This window comes from Lithobates pipiens, unplaced genomic scaffold (assembly GCF_037356315.1).
Source record: "Lithobates pipiens isolate NorthernLeopardFrog02 unplaced genomic scaffold, aLitPip1_a1.2 Scaffold_18, whole genome shotgun sequence".
Taxonomy (NCBI): domain Eukaryota; kingdom Metazoa; phylum Chordata; class Amphibia; order Anura; family Ranidae; genus Lithobates; species Lithobates pipiens.
Window position 1 is genome coordinate 110425169 of NW_027507758.1, and position 24367 is coordinate 110449535.

A 24367-nucleotide genomic window follows, 5' to 3' on the forward strand; every position below is an offset into this window, starting at 1 on the left:
GTATTTTTTGCTCATTTCATTATAAATAGGGTGTTGTGATGACGATCTAGGCACTTCCTATATTGACTTTCTAAACTGAGGCTTGGTCACATAGAACTGGTTAGACAGGAAGTGACCTATGCAGATACTTGGTTTCACTTCCTGCCTTCCAAAACAAGGCTTGAGACGCACGCGGCGGCGCAATCTTACCGGAAGTGTATTCAAGACCAGCGATCAGTGTCACAGCTGTAACACATTATGGGGAACCCTCTTTTTTTTTTTTTTATTTAAAGGTGGTAATAAGCGTTGGACAGCACCCCAGATGATGCTTTCTGAAGAAAAACGCGTCAGCACTGAATGCAGATTCCCTTATTACCGCTGATGTGCATTTTGAAGCGCTCTTATCCATGTGGAGTATGTAAGTGAAATTCTTAGAACATTTTTTAATAAAATATTCCTTATGGAATTACACTATGTACCCCTTTCTCCTTCTTCCATATCTTCCTGGTGGGGTTCATTCTTCAATGCATCCCTAATTTATAATATTCAACGCCAATGAGAGTGACTACGTGGAAGCTAGATCCATATTAGAACCTGGACCATCAGGGCCATTGTATTAAGCCTGTTTGATACATTAGGTGTATACCCAAGTGTGTCCACGCCTTCTGGTGTGTAATATATATATATATATATATATATATATATATATATATATATATATATATATATATATATATATATATATACACATATATACACATATATATATATACACACATATATATATATACACACACATACACAGTTACATAGTTAGTCAGGTTGAAAAAAGACACATATACACATACATACATACATACTTACACTCCATTTTATTATATTTATGACACTTATTTTAGTGCTGCACTTTGCCTCACCAATACGTTTTTCTATTACATCTTTAGTGCTGGCTGCTAACATTTGAACAGCGCGTATATAAATTTGGTTTGTACTAGTGCCGGGGTGTCCAGTATAAGGGACACAATCACAGGGAAAATGGTCGCCAAACTACAGTAAAATGGTTCCTGACCATGCTTCCCACTGAGGCACACCAAACATGGTTGACAAACTGTACCCAGAGAAGGACAGTGAAAATGGTGGCAGAACAGTGCTATGGCAATCAGCATGTGCAGACCACAGACACCCGGTGCAGCCCCCCATCCAGGTGAGAGCCCCTCAGGGAACGCCTTGCTATAGAGACACATACCCCCTCAGCAGCCCATCTGCAGTATACCTACGGGGGGGGGGGGGGGGGGGGACAGGGAGAGAAGAGAGGGACCCCCGAATTGACCTCCCAGGGAATGCCCAGCTGCTTAACCCTGCCGAGGCAGGGAGAGCTGTACTTACCATCCAGACGAATTAGGGACATCCCATCACAAACCCACTCCCTAAGAGTACAGGGTGGCTGCTGGCGTCGCACACTGTGACGCAGACATCAGTAGCCCGGTCATGTGTGCTCCGGAGCGTTGCGCTCACCAGCCGCCCCTGGAGCTTGAAGGGCATGCCGTGGCATAGCTATGGTCTGCACATGCTTGGTGGCCAGGCTGAGGAGACTACAAGGATGAGGGTATCCAGCCTGTCATCCAGCCGGCTGTTGATAGAGCACAGGATCTTAAAATCTTGTGCAAAAGGCAAACATTCAGCAAAAAAATATATATATATATACATATATAATAATTCCAGGACCGATAGTCCCACAGGGCCATCTTCTTCACTAGGCAGAAAAAAAAAACTGAAGCTGTGGGAAGCAGGCTGGGGGTTTGTTACTGAAGCGACTGCTCCCTGGGCGGAACTAGAAAGTTCTGTTTTTTTACATGTATAACATGTTCTGCCTAGTCTTCTCCTGGAGGTGTCGTAACAACCCAATGGTCAAGAATAATGGAGCTGTGTCAGTCAGTGAACGAAAGAAATATTTATTTCTGCATGCTTATCAATTTAGATTTGGATTTTTTTAAATGGCAGAATCCCATCGTTGGAGAGAGGTCTCTCTTGTCTGTTTAAAAAGGGCAAGTTTACCTTCACAGAAAAATCTGCAAGGTGAATTTACACAGGAACCCCTCTTCACACCCTCGCCAATTCTATTGACCTGCAGCTTGGCAATCTCTCGATCTGAGCCCTGCTATAGCCACGTCACGGGTCCGGGGCTTAGAAATCCCCACAGCTTAATCTCCAAAAAAGTACCTCGTCAGGACCTGGGGGGGGGGGGGGTTTAAGAAGGGGGTCCTGTGTAAGGTCACCTTACAGATTTTTTCTGGAAAGGTGAACTTACCCTTCAACAGTGCAAATCGTTAGAAATTATTCCCCATTGAAAATGTCTATAACCACATTTACACGCTGTTACAACCATTTGGCGTTTGAAATGCCCCTGAACTACCGTTCTACATGCAAATTTTTGCTTTACGGAAAAAAAATGCTTAAGTATTATAAAACACCCGAGTAGAGAACGTAAATGTACCCATAACATTGAGCAGAGGTCTGGTGCTGCTAAAAAGAAAAAAACAAATGCTCCTAAATGGCAGTTTACCAGCTGCAATGTACATGAGGCCTTACAGTTAGGTGGTCTGCAAATTATTTTATTTTTTTTTAACCACTTTCAGACCGGACCATTTTGCTTAAGACTAGACCACTTTTTGCGATTCTTCACTGCGTTGCTTTAACAATTGCGCGGTCGTGCGACGTGGCTTTTTTTTATTGTTATAATTGCGTTAAACAAAAAATAGAGCAACAATTTTGAAAAAAAAAAACGCATTTTTTACTTTGTTATAATAAATATCACCAAAAAAAACTTTTTCCCTCAGTTTAGGCCGATACGTATTCTTTTACATATTTTTGGTAAAAATCGCAATAAGAGATTGATATTGATTGGTTTGCGCAAAAGTTATAGCGTTTACAAACTAGGGGATAGTTTTATGGCATTTTTATTAAATTTTTTTTACTAGTAATGGCGGCGATCAGCGATTTTTGTGACTGCGACATTATGGCGGACACATCGGACATTTTTGGGACCAGTCATTTATACAGCAATCAGTGCTATACAAATGCACTTATTCCTGTGTAAATGACACTGGCAGTGAAGGGGTTAACCAGGGGGTGGCAGTGTAGGGGTTAAGTGTTCCTAGGGGCGTGTTACTAACTGGGGGGCTGGGCTTTGTGTTCGTGAACACTGATCTCTGCTCCAATCACATGGAGCAGAGATCAGCGTCACTGGTTGCTAGACAGAACGGGGAGAGGCTGTTTACAACGGCGCCTCCCCGTGAGACAATTGCGGGTATCCCTGCAGCGATAGACTCCGCAGGACCTGCGACCGGACTCACGGGGGTCCCGACCGGCAACGTGACAGGGTGGCATATAGAAATGGACGTACCTGTACGCCAATATGCCTGCCCGTGCCATTCTGCCGACGTAGATCGCCGTGCGCCGGTAGGGAAATGGTTAAACTGTACATTTTGGTTTTGGTCAAGTGCATCCTGAATTTTTGGTTTGTTTCAGCACCAGAATTTTCATTTTCCAGAAATTGAAGATTTTAAGTAGTACAGCATCACCATAGGTCTGGTCACGGACCTTCATTGCAATAGAAATAAGATATACCTGTGCTCAAATCAATAGTTTATACAAAATCGAAATAAAATAAAAAAGCTCTTTCACATTAGAATTTACTATGAGTTTAGATGTACAGCTTATGCAGAGGAAAACAAATATGGAAAATGTCATTATCAAAGCATTCTGAATATGTACAAATCATTGTTAAACATTATAAACTGTAATTATGTTGTAAATGACACAAATAAATTAAAACCCAAGAATGCTACAATGATAAATTATGCCGCCTTCTTTAGCTTTAGGTAAAACTTTGATTAGTTGTCTGAACTACAGAGGGGAATGTCTTTCTTCTTTTCTAAAAATGGTGGTACATTGTACAGATATTGATAAAACACTTCTGTCTTGAAGGAAATTAGGACGCGGTAGAAACTGCTAACTTTTTCAAGTGATCCATAAAAACTTGCAGACTGACATCATCGGTAAGGATTGGTGCTCCAGATTCCTAGGCAAGAAAAAGAAAGGAAGTCTCTAAATAGAAAGATCTAGAAACAAGCAGCACATAAGGTACACTGAGCAGTCTGTTCAGACTGAAGTGAAAAAAAAACAGGTAGAGAATGTAAATAACTGTATGAAACTTTTTGTGCAATTTTCTTCTACATATCCCTATACTGACCATGGATTAAAAAAGAAGGCTGCTCATTACCTGTACTCTACCCAAACCGGGTTTTAATGATTAGGCAAGTGGCTACAATTTCTGTAGCATCCAAGCTTTCCACTCATTCCTGCCTTTCATTAATTCCCAATGAGCCAGGAAAAACTAAAAAAAACAAAAACACACACACACACACACACACACACACACACACACACACACACACCATTTTACAATTCAATAACTGCTGTAAACATGCATGCTTTGTCTACAAAAATTGCTTAAGGCCTCATGCACACTTCCGTTACAAAAAAAAAAGCCAGTAGCATTAACGTTTAAGCTGTAGAATGAGTTTGGCAGTGTTTTTGTAGTAGCATTTTTTCAATTTTATTTTAGCAAAATTATATTCCCACAAACGCTTATGGCTCAAAAACTTTCATCAGAGTTAGAAAATTTTTACAGCTGAAAAACTAAAATTTGAAAACCCACTAGTTCTGGGTTTTTTCCAGCCAGAAAACACTGATAAAAGCCTATGTGTGCATGGACACATGTTACCATGCTGGGGATTTTACTAGCTGCAGAAAAATAAATGCCTGAAGCCAAAGACAGCAGCTGTAAAAACATCAAGTGTGCATGAGGCCTAATTGTTTAATTTAGTAGAGTAGGGTATATGTTATATTCTGGTCTCTTCTCCATAGTTGGGTATTACATGCCATATGGGATAGTAGGGACCAGACAGTACTAAACTCCAAATAGAAAAAAAAAGAAAATATCTGGATATGTGAGATAAACCAATAAAATTGTTGCTGCCGCTTATCTAGAGTAGGTGTAAAAGTTCAAGAATCAAAAATAAAAGTGATTAACCCTTTCATGACTAAGCCTATTTTTGGAATTTGGTGTTTACAAGTTAAAATCCATATTTTCTACTAGAAAATTACTTGGAACCCCCAAACATTATATATATTTTTTTAACAGGGACTCTAGAGAATAAAACGGCGATTGTTGCAATATTTTATGTCACACGGTATTTGCGCAGCGGTGTTTTAAATGCAACTTTTGGGAAAAGGGACACTTTTATGAATTAAAAAAAAACAAAACAGTAAAATGATCCCATTTTTTTTTTGCATAATGTGAAAGATAATGTTACGCCGAGTAAATAGATACCAAACATGTCACACTTTATAATTGCGCGCACTTGTGGATTGACGACAAAGTACGGTACCTAAAAATCTCAATAGGCGACGCTTTAAACATTTTTTACGGTTACCAGGTTAGCGTTACAGAGGAGGTCTAGTGCTAGAATTATTGCTCTCGCTCTGACGATCGCGGCGATACCTCACATGTGTGATTTGAACACCGTTTACATACGCGGGCGCGACTTCCGTATGCGTTTTCTTTGCTTTGCGAGCTCGCGGGGGACGGCGGGCGCTTTAAAAAATTTTTTTTTTTTTTTTTTTATTTTACTTATTTTAAAATGACTAAATTGTTTAAAATAATAAAAAAAAAAATTTGATCACTTTTATTGCTGTCACAAGGAATGTAAACATCCCTTGTGACAGTAATAGGCGGTGACAGGTACTCTTTATGGAGGGATCGGGGGTCTAAAAGACCCCCACCCCTCCTTTACACTTCAGTGTATTCAGATCGCCGAAAACGGCGATTCTGAATACCGGATATTTTTTTTAAAACCGGCGCCATTGGCAGCCGAGTAAACGGGAAGTGACGTCATGACGTCGCTTCCGTGTTTACTATGAGGAGACTGGAACGAAGCCCATTACGGCTTCGTTCCAGTTCCTCCCCAGCGGCCGGAGGCAGCGCAAGTTGAATCGGTGCTCCCGATCGAACGGGAGCACCGGTAACAGCGGCGGGAGGGGGGGGACGTCCCCTCCCGCTCCTCCGGCATAACAGCCGAGCGGCTTTTAGCCGCATCGGTTGTTATGGCTGGATAGCCAATCGCCCGCTGAACAAAACGGGACCGGGATGATGCCTGCAGGTGCGGGCATCATCCCAGTATACCCCCTGGAAGCCGAGTACGCAGATCTGCGTACGCTCGGCGGGAAGGGGTTAAAACAGCTACCTCCTTTTGTTCCATCAGCTTATAAAATACTGCTTTCGCTTAAAGAAGTGCAAAACGTACACAAACCATACTTGCATACTAAAGCAAGAGGGGGCAAAACTCTAAATGTAAGCAGACAGAGATAGATAGATAGATAGATAGATATCTATCTATCACTCCCTGCCAAATGAATTAGGTCGGCATATCATAACTGTAGGATGAAGTCATCTGTGAAGCAGTTCTATATGCAGCAGGTGAATGCAGAGTTGTGCCAGAAAGCTGCTAGTTAGAAGGAAAGGGCTGCAGTCAAGCCATAGGCTGGAACACACGTTCTCACAGTCGGTGGCTACAGTAGCTGCAGCCAGCTCAGCTTCATTCAGAGATGTCAATGAAGTCCTCACCATCAACATCTCCAAGTGAAGCTAATCCCAGGCAAGCTAGCTGCAGCTACCTGGAAGCTGCCAAGCTGACTGTGAGAGCTTGCATTCCAGCCTATAAAGCTCTCTGAACCGGCAGCTTTCTGGCGAAACTCTGCATCCAACAGCTTGCCTGCTGATCTCTGCATATTATAACAACTTCACATGTGATGTCATCGTACACTTATGATATGCTGACCTAATTTATCATGCAGTGAGTGCATTCTTTGTATTTATATTTAATAAAACAGCTTACATTTAGATAGTGGCATCCTCTTGAGTACCTGAAATACTCACCACATGCATACACGTCAGTTTTCAACTAACACGGCTATTTGGTTAAAAGCATTATTCTTTCACAACATATGAACTTTTGTGACCTATGCTCTAGCTTACCTGCCCCCAGTTGTACAGATTGTTGTGAGTCTGTGATGGATTCACTTTGGAAAGAAGGAATCTTGCCTAGAAAAAAGAAGAAAAAAAAAGGAACTTTTTTTTAATCACTTCAATACCAGGCACTTATAAACCTTCCTGCCCAGACGAATTTTGAGCTTTCAGCGCTGTCGCACTTTCAATGAAAATTACGCGGTCATGCTACACTGTACCCAAACTAAATTTCCCACAAATAGAGCTTTCTTTTGGTGGCATTTGATCGCCCTTGGGGTTTTTATTTTCTGCTAAACAAATAAAAAAAGACCGAAAATTTTGAATTTTTTTTTGTTTCAGTTACAAAATTTTGTAAATAAGTAAGTTTTCTCCTTCACTGGCGGGGTTGCAGTGATGGGCACTGATAAGCACCGATGATGCGGCACTGATATGCGAAACAGATAGGCATGGATAGGTAGCACGGGTGGGCACTGATAGACGGCATTGTAATGTACAGTATTGTAGGGCTGGAGGCCAATCAGTGCCAAACAATGCATGGCAATCAGTGATGCCCACTGTGGGCACTGATTGGCATCCATTGTGGGCACTGACTGGCATCCCTGGTGGTGTCCCTGGTTGTCCAGTGTGGGCATCCTCGGAGGTAGGGGGTAAGGGGGGGCTGCACTGATAATCGTTCAGCACAGACCCCCCCCGTCCCCGTCAGAAGAGCAGCCGATCACCGGGTTCTTCCTATTTACACTGTGATCAGTCCTGGTTGGACACGGCTGATCACATGGTAAAGAGTCTCCGTCAGACTCTTTACCAAGATCGTAGTTGTGGTGTGTCAGACAGACACATCGCACCACTTTGCCGCCATTTTGCTATATGGCAGACAGCAAGTGGTTAAACATGAAGATTTGTAGTTTCACAATAAGTAAGAATTTTTTACTCAGGGAGAACTTTTTTTTTTTATATTACAGTTCAAGCTGGCTAAAAGGGGTTGCAACAGTCTGACAACATGATTGTAGCATGCAGCCAAGCTGAAGTCAGGATAGGCAACGATTCAAATTATTAACCATCTTTGTGCATATGGCACTTCTAGCAATGGCTATTCTGAATAGGCTGCGTTGCAAACCTTTCACTCATGTAGCAAATTTTTTGCTTGCTATATTGGTATAGAAAACCCTTTGCAACTCAATGCCAACAAGACAATCAGAAACTTACCTGGCTGCCTCCATGCTCTGTATTGATGTAACGAGGCATTGGAAATCTGCTTTGTAAGATTTCCTGGGCATCATCTAATGGTGCCTGGAGAAGGTGTTTGAAGTTTTCATACTCTGGCATGTCCTGGTAACCAGCTTTACGCCACTGTGCAATAGTCTGTGGAAATACCATGATAAAATAATTGGTATAAGAATGTATTTTAGAAGCACCAAAACCATGCAACCTACCCAGTGAGTGTAATGTACGTTTTTATAGCTGTATTTAGGAACACATACATTAGTATCAATGAAGCCAACATTTTATGTTCTCAGTTTATATCTTATATCAGAATACAACTCCACAAGCTGATGTAATTGAAAAAGAAATGCTTAACAGAAGATCCCAGTAAAGATATATAGTATACTTGCAAAGTCAACATGGGCAAGCAATAGAGATGTGCAAGATTTAGATATGACAGGCCTGAGACACACAAGGATCTGACCGTTTCTTACAGCCGTCTGCTAAAAGTGAAATATCAGTTTAGGGGGCCTATAAATAGCGGTTCTGTATCTAGTTACTTCATTCTACCCACTTACCTCTCCAAGGTAGATAACAATCTGGAAAAAGGTGTCCATAAGCAAAATCCTGTCTTGTAAAATACTACTGCTGTCCAACAGAACAGGCTGAAAAACAAAAAAGAACGAACAGGTGTAAATATGTATATGCATTTGATGCTGCACCTCTTGCAAAACCATTCAATGCCCAGTCAATCCACAACCAGCTGATAAAAAAAAAAAAAAAAAGGCATTTTGGATATAACATACAGTACTAGACACAATCAGATCATCTTTTAAAACCTAAAATAAATATTATATTAGGTGTGAAGGCTGCATTAGTTCCCATTTTTAGGTTTGCTTTCTTCCATTGTCATCTGGTGACCCAGCCAGCAAGTGGTTTATTTTTTTTCAACAAAAGCTCTCTTGCAGTTGCAGGGATAAAGTAGACTATTTAACACTGACAAGGTTGCTTAAAATGAGCAGTTTCTATTTATGTAAATCCTTTATGTCAAAAGGAAAAAAAAAAAAAAAAAAAAAAAAAATTTGCAGTAACAGACTATAAAGTATTCCCCGGAGTTCAGGTTAACATTGTTACTGTATTTAAATCTGAATTTGCTACAAATGTACCGGCGCTCAGACTTATGTCTTAACTTTTTTACCCCCGGTTTTATTTATTAGGTGCGCTGCAAACCCAAATGAACCTCCCCACCCTGTGGGCTAGAAATCAATATGCAATAAATATGGAGACATTTTTTCCGGAAAGGAATAGCCAGAAACAGGTTGGCCGAGTGAAGGGAGGAGAGTACCACGTGTGGAAGATCTTTGGCTTGCCCAATTTCATGCTGTTTTTATTGCTGGATAAGCTTGGTGTCGGCATATACACACACACACACACACACTGAAATGTGAGTGCAAATTTTAAAAGATTTTCTTAATTAAAAGTGAAACGGTTTTACACTATGTCGGTTTCATTTGCCTTTGTATGATCTTACGGAAATTGAGGAATTGCTAACAGGAGAGTTGATTGAGGATTGGTTATCCGTTCAATGAACCGAAGACCCATTATATGGTAAAGTCTGGTGAGTGGCCATTCTTTATGGTGGTGGTGATGGCACGAATTGGTTTTTATTTGGCGACACGTGTGAAGGATATACCAGAAGAGACACGGGAATTGATTGAAATTATTGGTGCATTACAAGGACTATAATTTAATGTTAAAGATTCACAATATGTAGGATTATTTTGACTCATTAGGATGTCATTTCATGTGATGATTTTTCATTGAGAGCACAGAGTGATTATTTATAAGTGAGTAAGCATCAAATTAGCCATATAGGAGGGAACCACACAAGGAGGCGCAAACCTCTAATATTTATTGCATATTGTATTTAAATCTGCTAGCACATTTAACACTCTCTCCACCCGCTCAGACTGACAAATGCTACTGCCAAAAAGGTGCTTCCTGTGCTCCTTGATCGAGTGGGGGGAACACTAATACAGGAGGTGTGTTACTTGCCAGATCACCAGGTGAAAACGGGGGGGGGGGGGGGGGCGCTTTAAAAAGCAAACTAATGCAGCCATCACATGAAATGATTGGTAAGCTGCAAGAGGATCCATTTTTAGTTTTGGGTTTAATACAGCTTTAAGGGTACTTTCTTACCTCTGGTGGTCCATAGAAAGAGTAAGAGTAGAGGATAGGCTGGATCATTATAAGAGACTGGGTCAAGTCTTGTCTAGCAAAGTGATGTCTGTAGTAAGAGGACTCATCCGGACTGTTATTAAACACTTGCAGGAAGGGTGATCTTCTCAAGTGGAACATGAACTGTCATTTAACAAAAATGAACATAATTAGAATGGAGAGGGAGAGGGAGAGGGAGAGGGAGAGGGAGAGGGAGAGGGAGAGGGAGAGGGAGAGGGAGAGGGAGAGGGAGAGGGAGAGGGAGAGGGAGAGGGAGAGGGAGAGGGAGAGGGAGAGGGAGAGGGAGAGGGAGAGGGAGAGGGTACACACACGATCAGTCAGATGCGATATGCTAAATTATTCTTACCTGTGGATAAAGAGAAAAGGAGTCTGACAGTCTGAAGGAGGTGGGGTCATCCTTGTTATACTGTCCGAATTTCTGGCACTATAAAAAGAACACAAGTATGCAGATAAAAATAATGCAGGATTTTAAAATGCTGTGGCTGTTAAAATGTATGTGAAACTATGCCTTAGGAAATGCCTAGAACACTCAATGCTACAAAAAGCGAGAAGTAGGGCCGAAACAACTAATCGATTATGAAATTAATCGATTACTATTTTCATAATCGATTAATCGCCCACTAATATACAAAAAGAGCAAATTGCTACTGTAAATATTACTTTCACTGTCCCATAGTAAAAAAATGAACCCCGGGGGCGTGGCCTGGACATGGCGGAGTGAGGTTGTGTATTATCCGAGCTCCCGTTCTCCTCCCGGCTATCGGAGCCTACGTTGATCTCCTCGCCCATCGCCTGACCGTGGTATGTCGGCAAGAAAGCAGAAGACGAAGGGGAAGTCCAGCCAGGCTAGACCGCAGGAGTCCGGCGGGCCGATCACTCAATTCCTGACACAGCCCCGGCTGCCTCACGCTACCCCTAAGATGGCGGCCACACGTGCGGAGGGAGAGGAAGCCCTGGAGAGTGGCCCGTCATCGCCGGCTGCCTCGCTCGGTGCGGACTCACTCTCTGACGTCCCGCCTGCCCTGCGGTCGTGTTCTACACCCCCGCTAGTATCTGCGGCGGGTACCGAGGGAAATGCGGAGTTGTGGGCGCTTCTTAGAGCACTTCCTACCCGGACGGACATCGAAGCTCTTATCGGCCGCCTGGAGACACAGCACCGCAAGGAGCTGCAGGAGGTGAGAGGTGAACTGAGCTCCATCACGGAGCGCCTGGTGGTGGGGGAAAACTCAGCGGCGGCGGACTTGGAATCCAGTGGAGTTAGTGCGCTGGAGAGATTACAGGATGCCCACATTGATGCCGCTACCCTGCTTCAGCTCCACCAGGACGAAATTGAAGACAGGTGTAGGCGAAATAATCTCCGTCTGCAAGGTCTCCCGGAGGCGACCGGATCAGAGGACCTGGCCGTTACGGCCACCGCCATCTTCCGCTTGCTGCCTGGCTCTCCGCTGCCGCAGACCCTGGAATTTGACAGGATCCATAGGGCCCTGGGGCCAAGGTCGCAGGACATTAATAGACCGCGAGATGTTATCTGCCGCCTCCACCATTACTCCCACAAGGAACTGATCTTACGTAGAGCGTGGGAAGCGGGAGATGTGGATTTTGATGGGGCGTCCGTTAAGATTCTACCTGATGTCTCCAGAGCTACCCTACAGAGAAGAGCCATGCTCCGCCCTGTGTTGGAGGCTGCCCGCCGGAGGGGGGTCACTTACCGCTGGGGGTACCCCCTAGCGGTGATCTTCAGGAGAGATCAGCGGTCATTCCACCTCCGTTCCCCAGGCGATCTCCCGGCTCTATTTACCTTCCTGGACGCTGACCTTGTTACTCTCCAGAACTGGCTGATGTTTCTCCCTCCAATGGGGGGGGGAGATCCGGGCTGCAGTCCTCATGGAGGTCGGCCCCGCCGAGGCCTCAGACGTCGCCGAGGATCCCGAGCACTCACGCCGGAGGGGGCGTGTGAGTTGTGAGATGGGCCTCCAGCACTTTCTCATCCTGAATTCTGGTATGCTCCTGCTGCTTTCTACCCTGTTTTGTTCTACCCCTCTGGGCCCCGCACGTTGATGTCCAGAGAGGAGACCCTCCTTGACTGCTCCCTAGACTGGTAATGGCGGCGGACCGCTATGGGGTGGTGGGGTGGGCTAATGTATTTTTGTTTTTGGTTTGCTTGCCCGGGGAGCCCTGGGGAATCTGATGGGGGGTTTATAAATGCTCCGATATATGGAGCCTGCTGACTTGGAGCGGCTTCCCGGGAGGGTGGGTTGGTTTCCCTTCCTCCCCACCCCCCCCCCTTCATGTTATTTTACTGTGTTTTTCTTTCGACCCCGGGGATTACACTACGGGCCCCCCCTGACTGTGGGATGCTGCCCCCCGCCTCCGGCGCTTCGGGGGTCTGCCGGACTACATGTGACTGCGGTGCTGCTCCGGATGCTGGATTTGCGGTTCCACTGAGGGGTCGCCTTGACTCTTTCTCTGTTTGTGTGGGGTACCCGGGGTGGGGATGCTGCCCTCCTGGGGTGGTGGGGAGTGGGTCACCTATGCTCTCCTCCCCTTGTTCTGGCTGGGGTAGTGGCCCCCCCCCGGCTGGTGGGGGTCGCAGATATTTTGCTGCTGATGCTACTCTGGTCGCCTGGCTGTTAGGGATGCATTCCTAATGTTATTATGTTCGGTTTGTTCTTTCTGTTTTAATTCTACTTGCATGAGTTTCTGCTGGGCTCTGGTTACATATGTATACACACCTGGGGCATGCTGTATGCTGCGATTTATATGATTGGGGGGAATTGTCGCCGGGCCATATGCCCCATTGGGCGGAGTGGCGGGTGTACATAAGGGTGCTTTGCGCCTGATACCCGCCACGCTGCTACAAGCTGCCTGTCTCCCCTACCCGCTAGGGGACCGAGAGGGGACCTCTCGGTTGCTGGGGTGGGATATTTTATTAGGGGAGCGGGTGGTGGGGGACCTGCTGAGATCCTTTATTTGCCCGGGGACGTTACCTCGGTTGGCCCTGATGCGATTAGCCCCGGGGCCACGTGCCCCCCCCTTTTTTAGGGGACGGGGTTGGTTGTTTCTGGGGCGTGGACTTCGAGGCGGCTCCTGGTGTGTGCCCTCCCCTCCCCCCCGTCGACCCCTCTTGGGGTCGGGGGGAGCGTGCAGCTGTTGACGACCCATGCTCGTACAGCTCCTTGGGTTCCATGAGGTCGGGGGGAGTCGGGGGCTCCCACTCTTTGGCTGTTCCGGGTCGCTTCCCCATATAGGCCGGCACGCTCTCGGCCACTTTTGGCAGAGACGTGCCACGCAAGCATTTTGCTTGTCCTTAGTTTTTTACCCTCCCCTTGTCCCCTATTGTCCCGTCCCTACCTTCCTATACCTCTCCTGGCAGCATTTCTTTTTGTTTTTGGACTTAAGGGACACCCTGCTGTGAGGATAGTGAGAGCCCCGTTGGTGGCTTCCCTTGACCCCTTCCCACTCCCTTCCCCCCTTCCCTTTTCCCCGTCGTGTCTTAGTCTTTCCCTCTCCCACTCTTAACCCCCCCCTTCTCTTCCCTTGGCTGGCCACTCCTAGCTGCGGTTGTGGATAGGTTTGGTGAGTGTTGCTGGTTAACCATTTATACTTGTATAATTATTTTTTACTTAGAATACAGTTCTTTATATCCTTTTTTATATATATTCCATAGGAATGTCCGCCGCATCTGCTCCTGACGATTGGGAATACCCATGAAACGCGTAGAGCTTTACTTGATGCTGCAGTTACACCCCATATGAACCGATATTTATTCATTACTATTAGACTCTATGATGTTTCTATACTTTTTGACAGATGTACATTTACCATGTAGGTGTACATGCCAGCATTGGGCATGGTGCTATTGGCATATACATGCCCTTTTGTATCAAATCTGTAACATTTATTACTCCGATCATATGTTGCATGTATGTATTTTGGTTACCATGTTCAGTTTTTGTGCACACTACATGTATATATATATATATATATATATATATGATATGAATAATGATTTAATGCTTTGAGAGTATTTATAAATAAAATACATTACATTGTAACTCACCTCCACTATTCAATTGCTTCATTCAAAGTCCCAATCTCCTTCTTCCTTTTTTATTCACTACCGGGATGGAGGCACCCTAGGGTGCTTCATTTAAAGTCCCAACCCTCTTCTATTGTACCCTTCTCTTCCCTTTTCCCCCCCTTCCCCCCCCCCTTTTTTTTTTTTCTGTCTCTCTCCCCTTCTGGTTGAGGATGGACAGCATGTCACTGTACTTCTTAAACGCGAAAGGGCTTAACCCCCCCGGAGAAACGCCGTATGTTGCTGCATGACCTAAAACGGGCGAAAATTGATATAGCCTATATCCAGGAAACTCACTTTAAAGAGAATAGGTTGCCAGTCCTTAAGAACAGATTCTTTCCTCTGACGTACCACTCCACTAATAAAACTAAATCTCGAGGTGCCTCCATCCTCATCTCCTGTAATGTACCTTGGACTCTCACGGATTCCAAGATAGACCCGGAAGGACGTTATGTCTTTCTCAAAGGACTGGTGGGAGGTGTACGGTTGACACTAGCGAATGTCTACGCCACTAACGAAGGCCAGGACGCGTTTGTGCGGCGTCTTTTGACCAAGTTGACTGCCTTTCAGGAGGGCCAACTGATTCTTGGCGGAGACTGGAATGTACCTCTGGCCCCCCACGTGGATACTTCGGCGGGCTCGTCCTTACCTATTAGTGCCCGTAAGCGTATCGTCGCGTGTCTCCATGAGTCACAACTAGTTGATATCTGGCGCTTACAGCACCCGGGTGACAGACTATACCTTCTACTCTCCTCCACAAAATTTACACAAGAATTGATTACTTTCTTATACCCCATAGCCAATTACATGCGGTCCGGGACTCCTCTATAGGTCAAAAGACATGGTCGGATCGTGCCCCCATTATGCTGACTTACAAGCTATCTGCCACTCCTTCCCGGCGGACACGTTTCTGGCGTCTCAATGACAGCTTGCTACAGCGACCTGAGATACTGGAAGAGGTGACTAGGGAGCTTACTCTTGACTTTCAGACGAACACAACAGCTGACTCCTCCCCGGGGGCGGTGTGGGAAGCACACAAAACGGTTATTCGGGGTGTCCTGATTAAACACGGCTCGCGCATCAAAAAAGAGACTGGGAAACAATTGGACTCGCTTCTAGCCAAACTCCAGGTTTTGGAGTCGAAACACAAGGCCTCCCTGGATCCATCCGTGGAGGCTGAACTTTCCTCTCTTCGATGCCAGGTCAATGACCTCCTTGGCTACAAAGCCAAGGCAGCGTTACAAAAATACAGACTCGTGGCCTATGAATCGGGTAATAAGTGCGGGCATATTCTGGCGCGGGCGGTCCGAGACATTAAGACACAGACATATGTCCCTCGAATTACGTCGGAAGCGAACGTGGATGTCGGCCTCCCGCATCAGATAGCGGCTGCATTCAAAAACTTTTACAATACCCTCTACAATCTACCACCCCCTCCGGGAGGGCGACCTCTGATGGAGGCGTATGTGAGTTCTAGTCAGATCCCTACATTATCACCTGACAGTGTAGCTGAATTGGAGGCCCCGATAACTCCTGAGGAGTTGGAGTCGGCGCTTAACGCGGCTAAACCTGGGAGGGCGCCTGGACCGGATGGCTTCACCCTCCCGTATTATAAGACGTTATTCCCCATCCTTAGCCCTCATATGGTGACCTTTTTTAATGACGTAGGGAACACGGCCACCTTCGTCCCTGATACCACTCGGGCCCATATCACGGTCATCCCCAAAGAAGGCAAAGACCCCTTGGCCTGTAGTAGCTACAGACCAATCTCATTGTTAAATACGGATCTTAAATTATTCACCAAGATATTAGCGACCCGATTGGCCAGACATATACAGTCTCTAGTCCATCAGGATCAGGTGGGCTTCATCCCCACGAGGGAAGCCAGAGACAGCACAACCAAGGTATTGAATCTGATCCACGTTGTGAACCAGGGCCCCACTCCTTCCATTTTCCTAAATACAGACGCTGAAAAAGCCTTTGACAGGGTTAATTGGGAGTATATGTTCACTGTCCTCCACCACATAGGCTTAGGTGAGAAAATGCTTAGGTGGATAGCCCAATTATACGCTACCCCGACGGCACAAATTAAAGTGAATGGGATACTGTCGGAGCCCCTGCTGATTAAAAATGGAACCAGGCAGGGCTGCCCGTTGTCACCCCTTCTTTTTGCCCTTTCCTTAGAGCCCTTTCTATGTAGAGTTAGGAATAACCCCGATATCCAAGGCATAGTTGCGGGTGATGCTCACTTCAAGGTCTCTGCGTATGCGGATGACTTGCTGTTCTCCCTCTCCAATCCAGTGATATCCCTCCCGAATCTCCTCCGGGAATTCGAGGAATACGGGCAAGTCTCTAATCTAAAGATTAACTACACTAAATCGGAAGCCATGGAAGTGGCACTGTCGCAAGCGACCATGCAGGGGCTTCGGTCCAGCTTTAATTTTAAATGGACGTCCACGGCGCTGTCGTACCTGGGGACTTTTATCCCGGCAAATCTAAATCACGTCTTTAAACTCAATTTCCCTCCCCTGCTGGCCAGAACCAGGACTCTTCTGGAATCCTGGAATAAAGGCCTTCATTCATGGTTTGGCAGGTGTAACCTGCTTAAGATGTGCATCCTGCCCAAATTTTTATATCTGCTGCAAGCACTCCCTATTTCGGTACCCACGTCATATTTTCGACAGGTTCACGGTTTATTTACTTTATTTGGGCATGTAGGAAGCCGAGATTGGCCCGGAATTTGCTCTCCATGCCCAAACTCTTCGGCAGCCTTGCCGTTCCGGATGTAAAGAAATACTATCAGGCGGTACACCTCGGTAGAATTGTAGACTGGTGCCGACACCGGGATCTGAAGCTGTGGATCCAGTTGGAGCAGGCCCAGGTCCGGGTGCCGTTATCAGGGGCTGCCTGGCGTTATAGACACCTCCCGGCCCGCATGAAGAGGCATCCCCCGATAGGGACGACGCTACGGGTGGGGTCACAGATTTGCTCAAAGGGGTCGCTATCCACGCCTAACTCCCCGCTATTTCCTATTATGGGGAACCCACAATTCTCCCCTGGTATGGACCCCCATCTTCTGCAGGCCATGTCCAGTAGCAGGTGCACACAAGCACGATGTTTCCGGACAGGTGGGGACTGGCCGTCTATAGAGGCGCTCTGTAATTCATCGGGACCCTATAAACTAGCCTTTTGGACTGCTGTCCAACTTAGACACTTTTTTCGAGCCCTCCCATCCCCCCTCCGTTTTGACGGACCGTTGACTGCCTTTGAGGAAAGTTGCTCTAGTAACGGGGTGCTTCCAAGAACGCTGTCCACAATGTACAATCTCCTTATCACACCCGGGGATGATGCTCATTTGACCTTCCTGACAAAATGGGAGAGGGACTTGAACTGTACGTTTACTCCGAGCCAGACTCAAAACATTGTAACATTGGCCCTGAAATCTACCATCTGTACGACCATACAGGAAACAAACTATAAAATTCTGAAGAGATGGTACTTAACTCCTCAGGCTTTGCATTCTTTCTACCCGACCACCTCTGCGCTTTGTTGGAGATGCGGACTGGAACAGGGCACTTTGTTGCATGTGTTTTGGTCATGTTCGAAGTTGTCTCACTTTTGGTCCACTGTTAGGACAGTTATTCAAAAATTTACGGAGTATAATGTCCCCAATGACCCGGCCTTCTTCCTCCTGCACGTAAACGCCATGTCCACTAAAAAGTACAAAAAAATCCATTCTATGTCATCTGGTAAATGCCGCAAGAGCATGTATACCGCTCCACTGGAAAAGCCAGGCCCCTCCATCGGTGGCGTCCTGGGTTCGTAGGGTGGAGGAAATTAGTAGACTGGAGGACCTGGTGCTTACGGGGAGGCAACAGCAGGAAAGATTTAGGAAAACATGGGCACTCTGGCACCAATTTATCTTCTCGCCCGAAGGGGTATCTCTGAGGACCTTGTAATTTGATCGGTGATATATACTGCATATGGGGTAGGGCAGTCCTGAATCAACCAGAAATCCCTCACCTCACCCCCCTCTCCTCCCCCCCCCCTCACTCCCCTCTCCTTCCCCCCTCAGTCTCCCCTGTCAGTGTCCCTTCCCCTACCCTTAATAGTCTCTGCCCTTGGTACAGGGTTTTTACCGGGGTATCGAGGTTCTGACGAGAGCCGGAGATAGGGGGAACTGAAGGGATCTAGGCTCCCGAATACGCTTCTGACATGGAGGTGTTATGGGTGGGCCATGCACAATGTTTTCTATGATCCTATCTCTCCCGTGAACTCGGCAATATGTTTGATATATGTTTCCCTTTTCCTCCCTCCCCTTTTTGTATCCCACTTCTATATTGTATTACATGTCCATGCCCATGTTGGGCATTGTTTGTAAATTAATAAAATTTATATTTGAAAAAAAAAATAAAAAAAAATGAACCCCTTACAGTAGTGATTTGTTCTTTGTACTAATTTTTGTTTTTTTTTAACCCCATTATGTTAGTAAACATCTCAGGCCTGGGTCACACCTCTGTTTTTTGGTGCTTTTTGCAGAAACGCACTACACTTCATTTACATGGTTTATGCGTCTTTGTGGCAATTTGTGTTTTTTAATCTGCCCAACAACAAATTGGCCCGTAAAAATTCTCATTTTAATTTTTTAAAAGGTTAGTAACCGATTAATCGAAATAATAAATCGCCCAACTAATCGATTATGAAAATAATCGTTAGTTGCAGCCCTAGCGAGAAGGTGGCGCTCCATGCTTCTTTTCACATGTGAAGCAATGCATTGCTTTCACCTGTGTTTACTCAATGTGATCTCGGCATGACACATCTATGGGCCTAGTCAAAATTTAAACAAAGCCTCAAAAGCAATCTCCATCTTCAGTGCTGCCTCTCTGGCTATTCCATAGAAAGCCTCCCACCCGTGTCCTACTAACCAATGATGTCATCAGCCGCTAAGGACAGGTCAGGCAGCCATACAGCTTTCAATTTTGCAAGCAATAGTACAGATAACAGTATAGAGGAGGAGGTGCGGGATGATGTGCTTCGTCCGTCCTCTCCGTACATAGAAGGTACCAGAAGAACCCTTTCATGAACAGACTGTACAGGATTTGATTACTGCCCCCTATCCCCCCCTCTAGGCTACTCATGTCCCAGCAGCAGAAATTGTGGGTGGAGGCAGTAATCAAAACCCTGTACAGTCCTGAACTGAATTCTGAAAATTCCAATTCTGTTTGTGTATCTACACTGTACTTTTAATTGTTCCCCCTTCCCCAATGCCTTCCTTTAAGTGGGTCTTAATGCCAGAAAGATAGACTTCCTTCCTGATCATCTGATCACTGATTAGTTTTCACGTGATCAGGATCCAGCTCCACCTAATCCTGTTCAGAAAGAGACCAGAAGCTGCCTAGCAGCTTTGTCACTGTTCTGGGAGCATGCAGCTCTCAGAACAGAAGGTTTGGCCCCTATTAAGGCATATGCACAGCGGATGAGCTTAAAAGTGGTCATAAAAAATAAATAAATAATGGAATTAGAAAGGGAGGAGATCCCTCATAGCCGGTTAAACAGCGCAGTGCTTGTGCTGTCTAACCCGTCCCTCCAAGGTGTAAAATACCTGGCTGATTCTGCCTTGCCTTCTGTAAACTGAGCACATCTTATGGCTGCTGAGCCCTGACACTGGTCAGTTTACATGCCTCTCATCCACCGTGTCTCCTTTCTCCCTCTCCCCCCACCTCTGTGCCTGTCAGCTCCTGTATCTGTCTCAACTCTCCCTCCTCCTGCCATTATTAGTACTAAAAGAAAAATGTCACTGCCAGCCCCTCTCCTTTATTCAGCCATAATGCACAGTGTATGTTTTTTTTTAACCACTTGCCGCCCGCCCATTGTCAAATGACGATGGCAAAGTGGTTTCAAAATCCTGACTGGACGTCATAGACCGTCCTCAGGATTTTGAGCTGCTGCGCCCCCGGGGGCACGCATTGCGGCGATCGTTGTTGCGGGGTGTCAGTCTGACACCCTGCAACTATGATCTCGGTAAAGAGTCTCCGACGCAGACTCTTTACCATGTGATCAGCGGTGTCCAATCACGGTTGATCACAGTGTAAACAGGAAGAGCCGATGATCGGCTTTTCCTCACTCGCGTCTGTCAGATGTGAGGAGAGCCGATCAGCTGCTCCTCTGACAGGGGGGGGTCTGTGCTGATTGATCAGCACAGCCCCTCCCCAAGGACGCCCACAATGGACCACCAAAGACACCACCAGACCACCGGGGATGCCCAGCACCAGGTATGCCACCCTAAACCACCAGGGATGCCAGTGCCCACAATGGGCATCAATGATTGGCATGCATTGTTTGGCACTGATTGGCATCCATCAGTACAATGCCGCCTATCAGTGCCCATCCGTGCCAACTATCAGTGCCGCCTAGCCATGCACATCCGTGCCAGCTATCAGTGCCCATCCATGTTGCCCATCTATGCCACCTCATCAGTGCCACTTCATTGGTGCCACCTTATCAGTGGAGAACACACTTATTTACAACATTTTGAAACTGAAACAAAAAAAACTTTTTTTTTTTCAAAATTTTCGGTCTTTTTTTATTTGTTTAGCAAAAAATAAAAACCGTAGAGGTGATCAAATACCAATCAAAAGAAAGCTCTATTTGTGGGGGAAAAAAATGATAAAAATTTCATTTGGGTACAGTGTAGCATGACCGCGCAATTGTCATTCAAACTGCGACAGCGCTGAAAGCTCAAAATTGGTCTGGGCAGGAAGGTGTTTAAGAGCCCAGTATTGACGTGGTTAAACAGTCTAAATAATTTTTCAGAGATCTTCAGTCCGGTCATTTGACTCCCAGCCACTTTGATCGAGGGCTACAGTGGGAGGGGCTGAGCGGCCAGCACAGTGGTCACGTGACCTCCCCAGCTGACATCAGCATCGATTCTGTGAATTATTGCTGGATAAAGAAGAGGGGCTGACAGTGACATCATATAGTAAGGTTACAACCACTTTAAGGCCTATTTGCCCTGCTGATGCACATGTGCATTACGTATTCAGAAGCAGGTTAATTTATTTCAAAAAAATATTCAGTGGCATATGGCATTTCTTTTAAATTACTACACTAAGTATTACATTAGTCCTTAAAAAGGAAGTCAATTTACTTGAGCAAAATAAAATAAATAAAAAAAAAAAAAAGAAGAAGAAGAAGAGAAAAGTTGCAATGTCCACATGTGTTTAGAAGAAATATTTAAAATGGTAGTAAAGTCTAAAGAACCCCCCCCCCCCCCCCCCCCACGCAAGTTAAGGGCACAATGTGCTAGTATGCATCACATTCTAGCACACTATGAAAGACTTACCATAAAATAAAGCCCCCAGTGGCTGGCTTTCACTGCTGAAGGGGCTTCCATCTTCACGAGCTCCAGCTGTTTGAATGCCCGAGCTGTGATGACATCACTTCCACGCTTATGCATGGGAGCCAAGATCATGGCACAAACTCTGAAGGGAAAGCATACTCAGTATTCTGTCCCTTCAGAGCACCGTGAGCATGCAATGGTGGTGTCACCAGCTGCAGAAATACTTAACATCTCCTAAACAGTGCACGTTTTTGGAGCGATTCGTTGTACCTACAGGTAAACTATTATAAACGTAACTGTAGGTACAAGTCACCAAGCGGTGTTTACAAGCGCTTTAACTCTTAGGCAGTATCCCACCAAAACTGAAATTCCTATTGCAGGGGGTGTCTAAAATTTGACTTTCATCTTAGTGCAGACGTCTGGGAAAAATTCAGTCAGTCAATCACACAAGCGTCATATGACATCTTTTGGAGTGTTCCCGTACACCAACAGTGTATAGAGACTCCAGGTTGCCAGGAGTAGAAAACTTTTCAGTAAAATACAACAGCTGCAGATTGAAATGGAAAGGTCGTTTTTAATGCCATTTATGCAACTTCATGCATGCAACAATAGAATATGCTATATTTTTTTTCCCATGAAAGTGGAGTTATCCTTAAAACATCAGGGAACTTACAAGTCTGATGAGTTGTCTGTCCAACCATCGAAGCACATCTGGCCCTTCCTCCGTTTCTGCTCTGTATACTCCCAAGCGAGCCATTAGAACTGCAGCAGCTTCTTGATCGAAGGCTGCCTCTATATGCTGGAGTTGTGTTTGAGCATCTGCCCAGCTAAAGACAAACATAAAAAGGTGTAAATTACTCTGTATTTTGCGCACTTAGTAAAGCAAACAGCAAGGGAAAAATAAAATAAAAAACACAACAGGACAAAAAGGACACTTACTTCCTGGCGATAGTAGTGACTCTAATGCGTTTCTGTGTGCTGGAATGCTGATATTGTGTGACAAACTGGATAGCTCCACGACCCCCTTGAGGAATTGGTGCATTATGCTAAAAAGAAAAGTTTGATTCAATATCATTACCAAATAACTTTAACTGTACTAGATCAAACATATCAAAATTCCCTTTAAGCCTTTCAATGCCAGGTCAACAAATCTGAAGTCTGCCTCAGACAGCCAAGTCGGGGCAGGTAAACTGACTGATTCAATGCCAAATAAATTCCCCCCCCCCCCCATAGCCTTGTCATTAGCATACATTATGCATTTTTATCCATCTGTGCCCTCCCACCCCAGTGCTGTATGAAAACAGAAATCAGAAGCATCCTCAAGCAGGATTGAAGTGCAGAGGAACAGAGTGGGTTGGTGCGACTAGGTCTGTTAGCTGATTAGCTTAACATTTCTAGATGTTTCATATAACATAGAAAACCTCCACTGTTAGAGTTCAGGTCCACGTTAACCCGTACATGGATGCCCTTTCCCGTGGTCGTACTTCAGACTCAGCTGATCCCAGATCGGGGTAAAGTGTCAATCACAGCAACCCTTTACCTCGTGATCAGCTGTGTCCAATCACGCTTGTAAACACAAGCCGGTTATCAGCTTTTCTTTCCTCATGCTGACAGCATGAGGAGAGAAGAAGGGAGTGGATAACCAGCTTGTGTTAAAGAGAAATCAGCACCGATATTCAGGGCACTGATCAACAGTGCCGCACAACAGTGAGGAAGAAAAAAAAATTTTATTTTAAAAAATTAAAAATTACCCGTTTGCAAAATTTTACAAGCTATGAAAAATGTTTTGTTTTCTAAATTTTTGGTTTTGATTAGCAAAAAATAAAAAACCCAGTGGTGGTTAAATGGCATCAAAAAGAAAGCTCTATTTATGTGGGGAAAAAAAAAAAAGATACAATTTCATATGGGTACAGTGTTGCATGACCGCACAATTGTCAAAGTTTGACAGAGCTGAAAGCTGAAAACTGGCCTTGGCAGGAAGGGGGTAAGTGTTAAGGCTAATTCTGTTCAACAGTCTAGTAAGCTGACTAACCCAGTGGCTTTTTAATTGTTCGGAAACATCAGTGACATCTCCATTCCCCATTTCTGGGCTCTGTTCTTGCCCATCCTGAGGTTTTCAGGGTTAAGCCCCATCTTGGGTTGTTCCCACAATTATCATATAGAAACACATACCTGATTTACAACTTCAAAATAAATGCCAAGTGTTGTTGTTGGATCTAGGCTGCAGATTTTCCACTGGCATGTTCCACCAACTCCCAATTCCTAGAACACAAAACACATTTTTATTCCTTAAAGATTACTTAGCAATGCCTCCTTCAAAAAAAGCCAAATTCATAACAAAATATCATAAAAACATTTGAGGAATTAACCATTTGTGCTTAAGAGAAGGGCATGCATTGGTGTAAATGTATTGTGTTTGGTGTACAGCAGATCAATGTTCAAG

General features: G+C 45.1%; 1 protein-coding gene across 1 annotated transcript in view; it reads right to left on the reverse strand.

Moving 5' to 3' along the window:
• Positions 1-3654: 3654 nt before the first annotated feature.
• The window catches only part of SEC23B (SEC23 homolog B, COPII component), a 48354-nt gene continuing 27641 nt past the window's right edge, over positions 3655-24367 (reverse strand). The window contains exons 12-20 of the mRNA XM_077485996.1: positions 24097-24186; positions 22864-22970; positions 22598-22751; positions 10854-10931; positions 10469-10630; positions 8848-8934; positions 8273-8428; positions 7079-7144; positions 3655-4060 (exon numbers count right to left, since the gene is read on the reverse strand). Coding sequence (XP_077342122.1) covers positions 3971-4060; positions 7079-7144; positions 8273-8428; positions 8848-8934; positions 10469-10630; positions 10854-10931; positions 22598-22751; positions 22864-22970; positions 24097-24186 — 990 coding nt within the window. The 3' untranslated portion in view covers positions 3655-3970. The remainder of the gene's footprint in view (positions 4061-7078; positions 7145-8272; positions 8429-8847; positions 8935-10468; positions 10631-10853; positions 10932-22597; positions 22752-22863; positions 22971-24096; positions 24187-24367) is intronic.